This window comes from Nyctereutes procyonoides, unplaced genomic scaffold (genome assembly GCF_905146905.1).
Source record: "Nyctereutes procyonoides isolate TBG_1078 unplaced genomic scaffold, NYPRO_anot_genome, whole genome shotgun sequence".
NCBI lineage: Eukaryota > Metazoa > Chordata > Mammalia > Carnivora > Canidae > Nyctereutes > Nyctereutes procyonoides.
The window spans coordinates 45,019,826-45,034,299 of record NW_026575043.1 but is presented as its reverse complement, the minus strand read 5'-3'; the positions used below and the strand labels follow the sequence as shown (position 1 = coordinate 45,034,299).

Here is a 14,474-nt window from a genome sequence, read left to right as displayed (position 1 = left end):
GGAGCAGGCATGGCTGGATCCAGGTGTTCAGATGATGTCCTTAGAGCTCCACCTCTGTCCATGTCAGGGTTCTGCTCTCCTCCATGCTGGCATACACCGGTTCCATGCCCATCTCTGAATCAGTCTCTCCAACCTGGCTTTATTGGATGGAAGAACTCATTTATCCATAATACAGGATAGTCAGAGAATTTGCTGAGTGTTATCTCCCAAGGGAAGATTAAGGTGCTGCTCCCAAAGAAGGGCAGTGGGTTGTGATAAGCTAAAGCAGTAGATTGACTCAGCATCCCTGGCAAAGAGAGTGTGTACATGAGGTGGAAGTGTGAAGAGGCCTTCCCTGGGCCCAGGATTTAGTATAGTAGAAGAGGCACAGGGGTTGGGTGTGTGACAAGAAAGAGGCTGAAGAGAGATGGGATCTAGAAGGGCCTCTTGTGCCCCAAGTAACAGTGAAATCCCCACATCAGTGGGACTGTTTGCATGGAGAGATGAGACAGGTCCCCCCATCCCCACCCCAACACCACCCCACACTTTTATACAAACTCTTCTTGTACATATGGGGCACTCACTGAATATTTGATTGGAAAATAAATAATTCTCAAATTCTCCAAGAAAAAAGGAGTTAGAAAGATGGAGGGGTACAAAAGAGAACGTGCACATGTCTATTGAACAATGCAGTATTAGAGGGACAGGTTGGACTCAGAATTGTCCCAGGTACTCTTTTATTTCTTTAAATAAACTCTACATCCAACAAGGGGCTTAAACTCACAACCCGGAGATCAAGAGTCACCTGTTCCACTAACTGAGCTGGCTGGGCACCCCTGTCCTGGGCATTCTCCTTTTGAGGAGTCTTGTGAGGTAGGGATTATAATAATAATAAGCTGAAATTCTTTGAATACAGTGGACCTACATGGTACTAAGGGCTTTATTTATACACAGCATCTCAAGTTAATTCTGGTAACAGCCCTTTGAGGTAGACCACCATTTTACAGAATACATGGGAGTCCAGAGAGGTGAAGTGATTTGCCTGAGGTGACACAGCAGAGAGGCAGCAGAGGTGAGGTTTGAATGTGGATTTGTAGTGATTTCATACAACTCTAAAGTTGGCTATTTTTGCTCCTCCTGGGAAATTTTTATATGCTCATTTCTGGCATGAGGATGATTTTCTCAGTGTCACCAGAGAAGAGGATGATCCTCCTGTGGACCTTGGTCATGTGGGGCCACCCAATCATAGGCAGGAAGCTGGCCAGGACTGCACTGAGGATGGCAATCACATAGCCCCAGCTCAGCTGGCACTGCCCACCGTGGTACACAGAGGAGGCTCCACAGGCTCCCTTGGCAAATGGAGAGGCCAGGCTGATGGGGAAAACCAGCAGACCCACAATGGTGACAGTGGCTGGAGACAACAGGAAGAAACACCAGTGTATTAGTCAAGGGGTTTGGGGCTAACTTCCATCTCAGGACTCACTGATCCACCCCCCTATCTACCCACACATCCATCAATCTATTCACTTATATATTGACTTATCTATCCTTTTATCTTACCCATTACTCAATTAGTCTTCCACACAGCTCTCAATCTACTCACCCATCCATGCAACCATATTCTAATCCCCTCATCCCTCTATCCACCTATCCATTCATTTATCCATCCATCTACCCATCTGCCCACTTAGCCACCTGCATCCTGCCCAACTATCCATCCATCCACCCACCCATCCATCCACCTACTTGACCAACCATCCATCCATCCACACCCACCCATCTATCTAGTCAACCATACATTCATCCACCCACTAAACCACCCATCCATCTATACACTCAACCATCTATCCATCTACTCACCCATCCATTCAGTCATATTCTTATCCTCTCATCTCTTCATCCCTCTATCCACCTATCCATTCACTTATCCATCTACCCATCTGCCCACTTAGACACCTGTACCCTGCTCAACTATCCATCTACCCACCCATCCATCCATCCATCCACCATCCATCCACCTACTCAACCAATCATCCATCTACTAAACCATCCATCCATCCATCCATCCATCCATCCATCCATCCAACCAACCATCTCTTACCCACTAATATAGCCATATATCCATCCATCAGTACCCACCTACCTACATCTGTGCATGCATTCATTCATCAAATCTGTTGCAGGTGCTGTGGTAGGCACTAATGATACTAAGGAAAAAAACTATAAACCTCCTCACTTTCAAGGCACTCTCAGTACAGGAGAATCACATGACCCTAGTTTTTCTTGCTGCTCTTTAGCCACAATGGTCTACTTACAGTTCCATGAACATGTCTTCCCGACTCATCTCTATGCTTTGGCCCCCAGTGTTCCTATTACCTGAAGTTCCCTTCTATATTTAGTCAATTCCCACTCGCACTTCCAGCCTCAGCTCAAGTGATACCTCCTCCAGAACCCTTCCTTAACATCCTCCACCTTCTTGGAGTTTTTCCTTGCATCTTGCACTCATCCCTATCTCATCAAATATCCATTGAGTTGTAATTGCCTGATTCACCCATCCCCACCAGACACTGCACAAGCCTAGGAGGACAAGAACTATAGCTCCATCCATTGATTATACAAATATTTAGTGAGTATCTATTATGTGTGAAGCCCCATGCCAGGTGCTGGTAATGTCAAGGCAGACATGTCCTTGCCCTCAAGGAGCTCATGTTGTAGTGGGGATAGATGAACAGGTAAGTAAGTGCCGTGAAAAATACAGAGCAAAGAAGAGGCAGGAGAATCTCAGGAGAGGGGGGCGCTTACCTAGAGGTCATGGAAATCCCACCGAGGCAGTGACATTTGAATAACATAGAGGAGCAAGACATGTAAGATCTGAGAAAAGAGAATCCCAGGCAGGGTGGACAAGTGTGGCATATATGGGGAACAGAAAGCAGGCCTTGTGGCTGAAGCATGTTGAGCCTGGCAGAGTAAGAGGTGAGATTGGCAAGCGAGTGAGGGTTTCATAGGGCATGATGAGGAGTGTGGATTTTACTCTTGAGTGTAACAGGAAGTCACTAGCGGTAGATAAACCAGTTTGAGTGGCTCAATCTGATTTCAATTTTAACAAGACCTGTTTGGCCAGCGTGGCAGACTGACTCTAGGAGGCAAAGGAGGCAGCAGAGAGAAATGTGAGGTGGTTATCACTCTAATCCAGGTAAGAGATGGTGAGGGATTAACTGGGTGAGGGTTGCAAACAAGCTCTGAGCTAGACCATCCAGAGCCTCAGTGGGAATAGAGGAAAGCAACCCTTCAGGGGAGTTGCAGCCCTGCAATTTCACAGCTCATCAAGTGGAGCATTGGCTAGATTTCAGCATCTCTCAGCCCTCAACGAGGCCCCTTGTGCAGTACACAACTTGCTCAACTGTGTATGGTAGTCCTGGTAAAGATGATACAAAGTGGATGGATGAGAGAGAAACAAAGGGAGACAGACCATTATACTGGACTGGATTTAGCTAAGGGCAGGAGAGGGTGATGTTAAGTATGCCATTCCCTCCCCCACCCTTTCTGGCTTGCTAAAGGACCAGAAAGTCTTTAATCTGAGGATTTATCTCTGAGATTCAATATAAGAAGCCAGACTCTGCTCACAATTTCATTTGTTCGTTCATTCATTCATTCATCTATTCATTTAATCCACAAACATGTCTGGAATGCTTACTGTATGACAGTGGATTTACCTGCAGCTGCCTGCACCCCTGGCATTGGGCCACTGCCCCTTCTGGGACACAGCCTTTTGGGGGCCAGGGCCCAAGCTAGGAGGAGAACTGCATTGAAGGCCAACAAGAGCCATCCTCCAAGGAGACTTACAGCTGAGACCTGTCAGGAAGAAAGAGTAGGGAGGGTATTGAGTGGGGCAGGTAGGGGCAGGTGTATGTCACTTGTTTATGCCAGCTACTTGAGTCCTCAAAACCCCAAGAGGTCTGTGCTATTTATTATCACCATTTTAAGTATAGACAAGCTGAGGTCCAAGGCAATGGAGTCATTTGTCTCAGGACACACAGCTAATTAAGTTGTAAAGCCAGAATGAAGACCCAGATTTACAATCATCATACCCCACCTTTACTGAGTACCTGCTATATGACAGGATCACCAGGAGAAGCACCTTTTTAATTATCGGTTTTAGAACCTGTATAATCTTCCCTAGAGGTGTTGGGTTGGGAGTCCTGACCCATCGTCCACATTGTTGAATTTGGTAATGTGCATCACAACAGAGACTGTCAACACCTTAGCTGTGGTTTTCAAACTTAGCAGCACTTAGAGGATGGCCAGGTTGGTGTGTGCAGATTGTACACTGCCCAACTCTTGGAGATGCATTCGAATCGTCATAGATTTGCATATTGGTTACAGGTGTTTTCCAGCAGATGGCAGTATAGTGTGCTGAAGAAGGGGAACATTTTCTTAATTTGTAGTAAGGTACTCTATGGACTTGGAGCTGCCTTCAGAGTCATCTGGGTGTTTGCTAAAACGCAGATAGCCAGACTCCACTACACACCTACAGAGTCAGAGGCTCAATGTGGGATAGGCGATAGGGACCAGAACATGACTCCCCTCCCTCTCCCCACCCCCCGGCCTCTGGTGGATTTGATCATGGCCCCAAGGCCCTACCCAGGTCTTACCTTCCAAGCAAAGTCAGGAATATCATCCAGGGACCTGAAGGTCCCACAGCTCTGGTTCCAGCTGTCACCCTGAGGCCAGGAGCAGTAGGTGAGGACGCCAAAGGAGAAGGTGTGGGACTGGAACCACGCAGGAGAGATGAGGCCAAGGGCCGAGATGCAGGCTAGGGAAAGTCCCAGGGCTGCCCACACGCTACCCACCATCAGGGAGCTTCGATGACCTAGCCGTCAACAGGCTAGATTAGTGGTGGAGGCTGCTGGGAATGAGAGAGACAGGAGCTATGCAGGTGTTCTCCAGCCAGAAACCTGGTCCTGTGTTCAGACGCCAGGTCCCCAGCCTCCTTTCAGCCTGGCAATGCAACGGGAGGTGTTGCTATCTGGGGAGAGGGTGGGGCTTTTCCCTAACAAGTTCTGAAAGTAGGATAACCCCAGACCTTAGAATAAATGTTAGTTAAATAAATAAATAAATGTATGTATGTATGTATGTATGTATGTATGTATGTATGTATGTTAGTGCTTAAAGGGAATTTGAACACTCCCACTCTGCCTGGGACATTGTCATCACCGGTCCAGGCAAGGCTCCTCTCAGGTTTGTTTCCTTCCTTCCTTCCTTCCTTCCTTCCTTCCTTCCTTCCTTCCTTCCTTCCTTCCTTCCTCCCTCCCTCCCTCCCTCCCTCCCTCCCTCTGTCCCTCCCTCCGTCCCTTCCTTTCCTTCTCCTCCCCCCCATCAAGACTTGCAGTGGATGAGCTGCTTCTTTTTAAAAATCACACACAGATGCTCTGTTTCCAGCAGCCACCCTGCCTGCCTGTTAGCCCACTCCTGCCAATCACTGACCACTGTAATTATTTAATTGTATCTTTTTGTTTGGAGGTATTCTTTTTTTTTTAATTTTTTTTTTTATTTATGATAGTCACACACACAGAGAGAGAGAGAGAGAGGCAGAGACATAGGCAGAGGGAGAAGCAAAGCAGGCTCCATGCACCGGGAGCCTGACTTGGGATTCGATCCCGGGTCTCCAGGATCGCGCCCTGGGCCAAAGGCAGGCGCTAAACCACTGCGCCACCCAGGGATCCCATGTTTGGAGGTATTGTTGCAAAATGGGTATCCTTCAGCATATGTGTATTTCTCATTTATGTAAATAACATTATTTCATATGTTGCATTTTGCTTCCTATTTTGGGCACCAGGCGTAATGTTTTTAGGGTTGATCCACATTGCTATGTATATACCTATTCTATTTAACTTTGTGCTTCCCAGTGGCAGACCCTAAGACAAGGGTTTGGGTGCAAGGCAGTTTACTTGGGTGGTGGTCCCGTGGAGGAGGAAGTGGGATGGGCTGAGAACGAATGAAGCCAGTTAAATGTGTTATGAAGCCACCCTGTCCCAAGGGAGGTTCTGAGAGATGGGGTACACCTGGCACCTTAGAGTTACCACTCCCCAGGGTGGAGGGAGGTGTGGTCTTTACATACCAATTCCTGCCAGCTATTGGTTGAGGGCTGCCCCCAGCACTGGGTGACAGCACTGTGTGCCTGTGTGTGTGTGTGTGTGTGTGTGTGTGTGTGTGTGTGTTGGGGGGTGGGTGCGCAAATGGCAAATGTAGCAGGTGGAAGCCCACTGCTGTGTGGAGACATGATGCCGTGGAGGGAGACGGAGCCGGCCCTGACCGGAACTGCTACACCATTGCCTCCAACCGCTGCCTCCACCTGCTGCATGCCATTCCCTCTGCATCTCGCCAGCTCCAGCCCTTTGCCACAGGCAGCTGTGCCATGAACATCTGCATGTGCAGACTTGTGCCAGAACTTTGGGGGGTGTACACTTTGGAACACACTTGCTATCTCAGATGGCATGTCTGTTTCCTCTGAGTGAGAATCCCTGGATGGCTGCCTCCAAGCTGATGGTACCTGTGGGCCTGCGTGCCCATTCATCTCAGTCTCCTCCCACTTTACAGATGGCAAAGGAGAGGCCCAGAGAGGGGAATAGATGCCCCCAGACTGACTCAGGCAGCAGTGCAGGTGGGTGAGTTGGGTGGGGGGTGCCATCCACACACCGTGCCAGGCAATTAATACACATCATACAGCTCCTATGCTTCTTGACTCTCCGACCACAAGCCCAGAGGGCTGCAATGAGCTTGTCTTTGTTGACTGGAGGGGAGCCCACTTGTGTGGCCTGTGTGTCTTCGAGGTGCGGGTGGGTGCTATGACCTCATCTTTGACAATGGAGGACACTGAAGCTCAGAGAGATGTGGGCCACTCGACCCAAGGACACAGTTAGTAGGGGTGAGCCAGAGATGCTTGCCAAGACCTCATGAGTCGGCCGCTGTCCTTCTGGAGAGCCTCAGCGTAATAGTTATGCACATAGTGTGCATCGTCTCCCTGCTGTGGGCCAGGCACTGATCTGGGTGGCTCCTTGGAGAAGTGAGGGGGGTTCAATTTCTGGCTCTCATATTTATTGGCTGTGTGACCTTGGGCCAGGCACTTACCCTCTCTGGGCCTCCAATCCTTCATCTGTAAAACAAGCTTGAGTCTAGTACTTATCTCAGCGGGTGTTGGGAAGATTAAATGAGAAAACGTATAGAAGGTACTTTGTGGAGTGCCTGCACCCAGGAGGTCCTCAATAAATGGTCGTGATGATGCTGGTGGTGCCGGTGATGCTAATGTGATGGCGATCCTGTGGTGGCAGTGACTTTTGCAGTAGTATGAGTATTATCCATAGCTTTTGTCTTGTTGCTCATCCCAGAGGGGATTAGCAGATACTTCAAAGAGATAAAAAAAAAAATGGAGACCCATATTGCTCATGTGACTTGCCCGAGATCTCCTGGCAAATCTGGAGAAAACTGAAATCTGCACCAAGACTCTAGTCCCCAGACTGATAAGCAGAGACACCTTCTCCTTCCCTGATGACATCCCTCCAACTCCTGTTCCCTAGTGTCGGTCCCCTTGGCTTGCTCTCAAAGAGGGAGGGGGCAGGTGGTGGGGGAAAACAGGGAAGGAAGGGAAGGGTGTCCATGATGGAGGGAGAGCTGGGAATTGCCCACGAGGGCAGGGATGGTGAGGTGAGGGGGGCACAAACCCCTCCAAGGGGAAGGCAATACCCTGCTTCAACCATTGAGCACAGACACCGACTACGACACCCTCGGCGACCCCTCTGCCCCTCCTGGGAGGATTGGGCATACCTACCCTTCCCTCCATCTCCCTCAGCTCCTCCGACACATTCATCCACAAACACAGTTTATGAGCTAGCCTAGCACTGCAAGGGCTTCCATAGAATAACTGTGCTGCAGTTTTCCAGAGGAAGGTTGTGGGATGCCATGGTGCCTCACATGGTCCTTGGAGAATATTCAGGGTGGCACCTGCACCTGCCTTAAATGTCACTAACATCATAAAGTGCCGAAGTTACTAAGTTTTCAGTTTTCCTTCATTTACTTCTCTTTATGTTAAGAAGAAAGTGCCTGTTTGAGGTAATCAGTCTTAAATACCTTTCAAACATGTTAACCTCTCCTTTATTTATTTATTTATTTATTTATTTATTTATTTATTTATTTATTTATTTATTTATCATTCATTTATTTATTTATTTATTTTTATAAGATTTTATTTAGAGAGCATGCACTCTTGTGAGCAAGGGGAGGGGGAGAGGGAGAGAGGGAACCCCAAGCAGACTCCCCACTGAGTGCAGAGCCCCATATGGGGTTCGATCTCGTGACCCTGAAATCACGACCCTGAGATCATGACCTGAGTTGAAACCAGGGGTCAGATGCTCAGCCAACTGAGCCACGCGGGCACCTCCAACCTCCCCCTTTTAAAAATGATGGGGAGTCTTGAACAAGCAACAAAGTCAAGTGAGAATTCGGGAATGTGGCTGGAGTTTCATTCATTCATTCATTCATTCATTCATTTATTTTTATTTTTTTAGTTTCCTTATATTTATTGTGGTTTTGTTCTATGTTTTGTTGTGATGCTGGTCGTCCAATTAGAAGTGAAATGTATTGGGATGCCAATACAGCGGTTTAGCGCCTGCCTTCGGCCCAAGTCATGATCCTGGGGTCCTGGGATCGAGTCCCGCATCGGGCTCCCTGCAGGGAGCCTGCTTCTCCCTCTGCTTATGTCTCTGCCTCTCTCTGTCTGTGTCTCTATGAATAAATAAATTAAATCCTTTAAAAAAAAAGTGAAATGTATTTTAATGAAAAACTGAGTTAATTTAAAGCCCAGTCGTATCTACGTAATAATAGAGGTGGCTGGACCAGGAGGCCAAGGGGGAAGGCGGTTAGCTGATAGCCAGCACTGCCGTTGGTGACCAGAAGTGAGGCCTAGGAAGGCTGAGCCAGCTCACGGGCACCCAGGGTCAAAAGGGGCTGAGCTGCCAACCAAGCCAAGGGCACCCACACAGACTTCCCAGGGCCAGTGCTTTTCAACCTTGGACTTCACTTTGGGACTCTAAGTCTGGCTTAGCACTTTAAACATGGCAGGAGTCTTGGGAAGCTGGCCATTCACTCTACCACTTCCAAGCTGTGTGACCTGGGACAAGTCGCTCCATTGCTCTGGGCCTCAGTTTCTCCACCTGTGAAAGCAGACTGGACATCCCAGAGGAGAGCGGGCATTGGGCTTAATCCTTGAGCAGAGTGATGTAGAAAGATGCAGATGGATCATATCTTCCCCTTCCCAACACTGTGATCTTCAGGAAGTCTCCTTACCTCCTTGGGTAAGGGGCTGGAGTTTATTGAGAAGGTTCAAGGCGATAGAATGCATATGTATGTCTTACGGGGGTGCAGAGACAAGCCCCAGGAGGGAGGTCAGGTTTATAATGCAGACTTTTTATTCCAAGGATTAGAAAAACCTAGTGGCTGCTAGTCAACAGGTGAAATGCAGCCCCAAGTGGTTGAGGATGGATTTTTTTTTTTTATTCTTACACCAAAATCAGCCTCTCCTGGGGGTTTGGCAGGATCCTGAGGGGTGTAATTCCAGCCAGGAAGCTGGGGAGCCTAGAGCCAACTGAGGCCCATGATTTTGCCTCTCTCTGGCTGCCCCTATGACTTTCCAGACGTTTCTGACCTTGAAAGGCGTTTTGTTCTCCAGATAATGTGCTCAATGTCACCTGGGAAAATCACGCTGACCGTCCAGGTGCCCAGAAACCTAAATGAGGCATTATAACCTGAAACCACATCCGGGAGGCTCCAATTAGTTGGAATCCACCTAAGGAAAGCTTGAAAGGGACTGAATCTTTTCTCCTCTAGCTCAGCAGTTAACTGTTGATGGCAGTCCACGTTTCTCGAGCACTCACCAGGCCCCATTTGAAACACTTGTAGTGCCTTGGTTCATTTAAGCCTCCCAGCAACTCCGTGGCAGGTGCTCTTATCAGAGTCCCCATTTTTGCAGAAGATGAAATGAAGGCTCAGGATGTAAGCGGTAAACTAGAAAGTAAGTAATAAAGCAGGCTCTCAGACTCAGGCAATTGGGCTTCCGACTCTGTGCCCTGAGCCCAAAGGGTTATTAAAACGTTGGTTTAAAAGTCAGATACAGGAATGCCTGGGTGGCTTAGCGGTTCTGCGTTGGCCTTCGGCTCAGGTTGTGATCCCGGGGTTCCGGGATCGAGTCCCACACTGGGCTCCCCACGAGGAGCCTGCTTCTCCCTCCGCCTGTGTCTCTGCCTCTGTATGTCTCTCATGAATAAATAAAATATTTTTTAAAAAATACATATGCAGCAGCTTCATGGGCTGTCCATGGTTAGGCCTGGGGCAACCCTCCCACCTGAGCTGGCCAGGGAGCATGTATGGTCCCAGAGTAGCCATAGTTAGCCATGGCAGGCAGAGCGATGGGACTTGGGGACCGAGAGATGGCTGCTAGGGCCTTGGTATGTCCCCATAGCCACGTCCCTTTCTTTTTCCTGGCTTCCATGTCCTTATCTGTTAACCAAAGGGACTGATCAGTCATTCATTCAATCTACATATGCCCAGCCCTATGTGACCCTTATGGATACAGCATTGAACAGAACATAGTCCATGCCCTCTAGGAGCTTAGGGTTTTATGGGCAAGACGGACAAACAATATGGAACAATATGCCCTGGCCAGCCAGCCATCCATCCATCCATCCATCCATCCATCCATCCATCCATCCATCTATTCAACAAACATTTATTGAGTATCTGTTACATTCCAGGAGGTGTTCTAGGTGTTGCAGATTTAGCAGTGAGGAAAACAGACAAAACTGCTGTCATCACAGAGTTTATACTCTAGTAGAAGAAAAGTAAGACAGTAAGGATACAAACAAGTTTGTATTTAAGATGCCATATGTTAATAACATGTCATAAAGAAAAATGAAGAAGGAAGGGAGATGCTGAATGACTGGAGAGGTCATGTTAAGCCATGAGAAGGTGACCTTTGGGCAACAGCTGAAGGAGAAAGCCATATGGATTTGTGGGGGAGGAATATTCCAGGCAGAGGGAGGTGCAGGTGCAAAGGCCCAGTGGTGAGCGTGTGTTTGTCAAGTTTCAGGAAGGAAAGAGCCTGGGGGGCCCGGTTGGCAGTGAAGATCTTTGGCTTTTAATTTCTGAGTGAGATGCAGAGTCTGCAGATAGGCCTGAGCTAGACTGTGATGACCTATCTTGTGTTTTCAAAAGATCACTCTGGGGGCACCTGGGTAGCTCAGTCTGTTAAGGATCCAACTCTTAATTTCAGTTCAGGTCATGATCTCAGGGTTGTGAGATCGGGCCCTTCCTCAGGCTCCATGCTGGGTGTGGAGCCTGCTGGACACTCCCTCCCTCTCTGTCCCTCCCCCATCCCTCTCTCCTTCTCTAAAAAAATATAAATCAGCTAAATGAGTAAGTCAAGTAAAATAAAAAGATCACTCAGGCTGCTGGATGGAGAACCAGGCAGAGGGAGAAGGAAGGAGAAGGAGTCAGCAACTTTAGTCCATCAGATGAGAAACAATCAGATAGATGGGCTGAGAGGGAGGGAAGGGGATTTATCTAACATAAATCCAAAGGAACAGTTTGGATTTATGTTAGATGCCATAGCTCAAGTCAACCGGATTTGCTTATAGATTAGACACAGAGTGTGAGGATGCTTTTTCCCTTGGTCCCTGGGATGGGGGAGCTGCCATTGGTGATTTGGGGAAGCTCTGGGAGGAGCAGGTTTGCTAGGGGAGAGAGAGATATCTGAATGTGATGTGGCCTAAGTGAAGTTTCGGATGTGCATTTTGCCAACCCACCAATCAACAGATGCCTGTAGGCACAGCTCCAGGCCAAGGGAAAGCCCAGGGCGATGTTAGGCACAGGCACCGAGGAAGGGCAGGGGGCAGGTGACGTCCAGGCTGAAATCTGATGGGCCAGTTGGGACTGGAGAGGACCTTGACTTGCACCCCTTTCTCTTTCTCCCAGCTAGCTCCGCAGCCAGCTAAGCCAGATTTCTGCTTCTTGTCTAGGCTCTGTTACAGATTGGCATAGGGAATTGGTCTAGGGAAACTATGCAATGTCGTGGCTCAGAGCCTCAGGTTCCCATTGGAATGGGCTGCCTGTGTGGGGGCCCTCCAAATTCATATGTTGAAATCCTAACCCCACCAGGTCATGGTATTAGGAGGTAGGCCTTTGGGAGGTGAGGTCATGAGGGTGGAGCCTCCAGGAATGGGATCAGTGCCCTTAAAAAAGAGACCCCAGGGGGGGTCCCTCACCCCTTCTGCCATGCGAGGACACAGAGAGAAGAAAGCTGTGTATCTTCTAGCATGTGGACCCACACCAGACACCAAATCTGCCTGTGTCTTGATCTTGGAATTCCCAGCCTCCAGAACTGGGGGAAATAAACGTTTGTGGTTTATAAGCCACTCAATCTGTGGTGTTTTGTGATAGCCGCCCGTGCAGACTAAGACACCCACCTCACAAAAGCATGGCCATGTTCTAGGCCAATGGGACTTAACTTAGGGAGGTGACACATTCCTTTGAAAATATGATTTAAAACTATAGACGCATTCCCCATGCAGGCTTGTACACACACACACACACACACACACGTTATTTCAGGGGTTCACAGACTCTCGAAGTTTACTATGGCCATGGCCCCTGGACAATACTTTCTTCTCTCCCCCCTTCAGATTCTTCCCTCCAGACTCACCACACTTCAGGTCTGGAGCTCCCAGTGTGGCCTCTTCTGCTCAGGCTCCAGCTTTGGATATAAGTCTATGACCTTGTAAAATGTCTCCTTCCCTTTGAAGGAAGCATTCAGGTTGGTGAATAAAGCCCAGGTGGGTGATAAGCTGGTCGGAGGTGTGCGTGTATGTGTGCGCGTTCCTTCCCAGTTCTTTAAATCAACAGCCTTTCACTCTGGGCTGCTGGATGGGCTGAGCAAAGAGGGAAAAGCCAGCCCCAAATCAGAATGGGGTAACGGTATGGTGTTTCCTGGGTAGGAGGAAGGCATGAATGGGGATTAACTGATCTATGGTTAAACACCAGTTATTGAAATTCTTGGCACTGTGCTCTCCTTTCTGCCTTGGGAATTCCAGTCCAGGGAATTACATATTTCCCTGGGGCATGAGGATCTTCTCTACAGGCTGTGAATTTCCAGAAAGTGGGCACTGAATCTGAAAATCTTTATCCTTAGCATCTGGCACAAGACTTGGCACAGAGTAGGTGCTTGTCTTGTCTTTTGCTGTAAGTGATGGAGGTGCAACTCCAACCGGCACCAGCAGAAATGAGAAATTCATTAACTTACCTAAAAATTCTATGGAACAGCTTCAGGCACAGCTGGATCCAGGTGAACAAGCAGTATCTTCGGGACCTCTCTTTCCTCTCATCTCTCAGTTCTGTTTTCTGCTGGGTTGGCTTCACTTGCAGCAGGTTCTCTCACCGTATTGCCTCTGGCTGACCTTCTGAGGCCAAAGGGAAGCAATCCAAGAAAAGAAAGCTTCTCTTTGCACGTAGTTGCTAGAATGTTATGAGGAACTCTCAAGGGACAAGTCCAGGTCACATGCCCGCCCACGAACCAATCATTGTGGCCAGGAAGATGGGATGTTCTGATTGGCCAGACCTAAGTCCTCTGCCCTAGGGCTGGGGGTAGAGCGTGGGGGGCTGGGAATAGGGTAGGCAGGTCACAAGGTTCACACCACTGGAACTACATGGACTAAGGGCAGTGGATGGGGTGGTTTCCAGGAGGAATAACGAGGTTAGCAGAGGATGGGGGATGGATGTGGGGCAGATGAAAACAAGAGACATTGCTCTAATGACCTGAAAGCTGCCATGACAAGAGAGCTCGCACTGGTGCTGGAGGAAGCAGGAGGGCCCAAGAAGTTAAGTGCAGGAAACATGAGGCCTGAGGCTGATGCACAAGTCTCAGCTCTCCCACCTGCACTTAGTGTGACCTTAGGGCAACTCGGCCTCTCTAGACCTCAGTTTCTTTACCTGTAAAATGGGGGCATGTGGCATAGATTATTGCTGGGGACTTTTACACTCCTTCAGTCATCCAATTCTTCGTGTTTCTTTCAATCAATATTTGTCGAGGGGCTTTGGAGTTATTCCAAGCTGGATCTGAATCCCAGTTTTGATGTTTACTCGCGGCATCAGGCTTGACAGATGCACCTTTTCGGGTGTGCTCAGCTCCGTCTTTCCCAGCCACCCAGCTGCACTGGCTGCTCTCCAGCCTCGGCTCACCCCCTCCACCCCCCGCCCCACCGCAGGTGGCCCCGGGTCCACAGCTACAGCCACTGGGCCAGCTCAGCCTGCAGTAACGTGGCCCGAGGGCCGGACCTTGCCTCCCCAGATCCCCAGCTGTCATCCCAGCTGACATGACCAGACCCTTGGCGGCAGGGGCCGAGGGGCTCTGGTGCCTCCTCTTCCAGACTCAGGTAAAGCTCTACCTGAGAAGG

At 48.9% G+C, this 14,474-nt stretch overlaps 1 protein-coding gene across 1 annotated transcript; it reads right to left on the bottom strand.

Annotated features, from left to right (window-relative positions):
- Positions 1 to 802: 802 nt before the first annotated feature.
- LHFPL7 (LHFPL tetraspan subfamily member 7) lies at positions 803 to 4,983 on the bottom strand. Its single transcript, XM_055323046.1, has 3 exons — positions 4,632 to 4,983; positions 3,693 to 3,831; positions 803 to 1,390 (listed from the first exon to the last, which is right to left on the bottom strand). The coding sequence occupies exons 1-3, from the start codon at positions 4,830 to 4,832 to the stop codon at positions 1,128 to 1,130; spliced, it is 603 nt and encodes a 200-aa protein (XP_055179021.1). The 5' UTR covers positions 4,833 to 4,983; the 3' UTR covers positions 803 to 1,127.
- Positions 4,984 to 14,474: the final 9,491 nt, after the last annotated feature.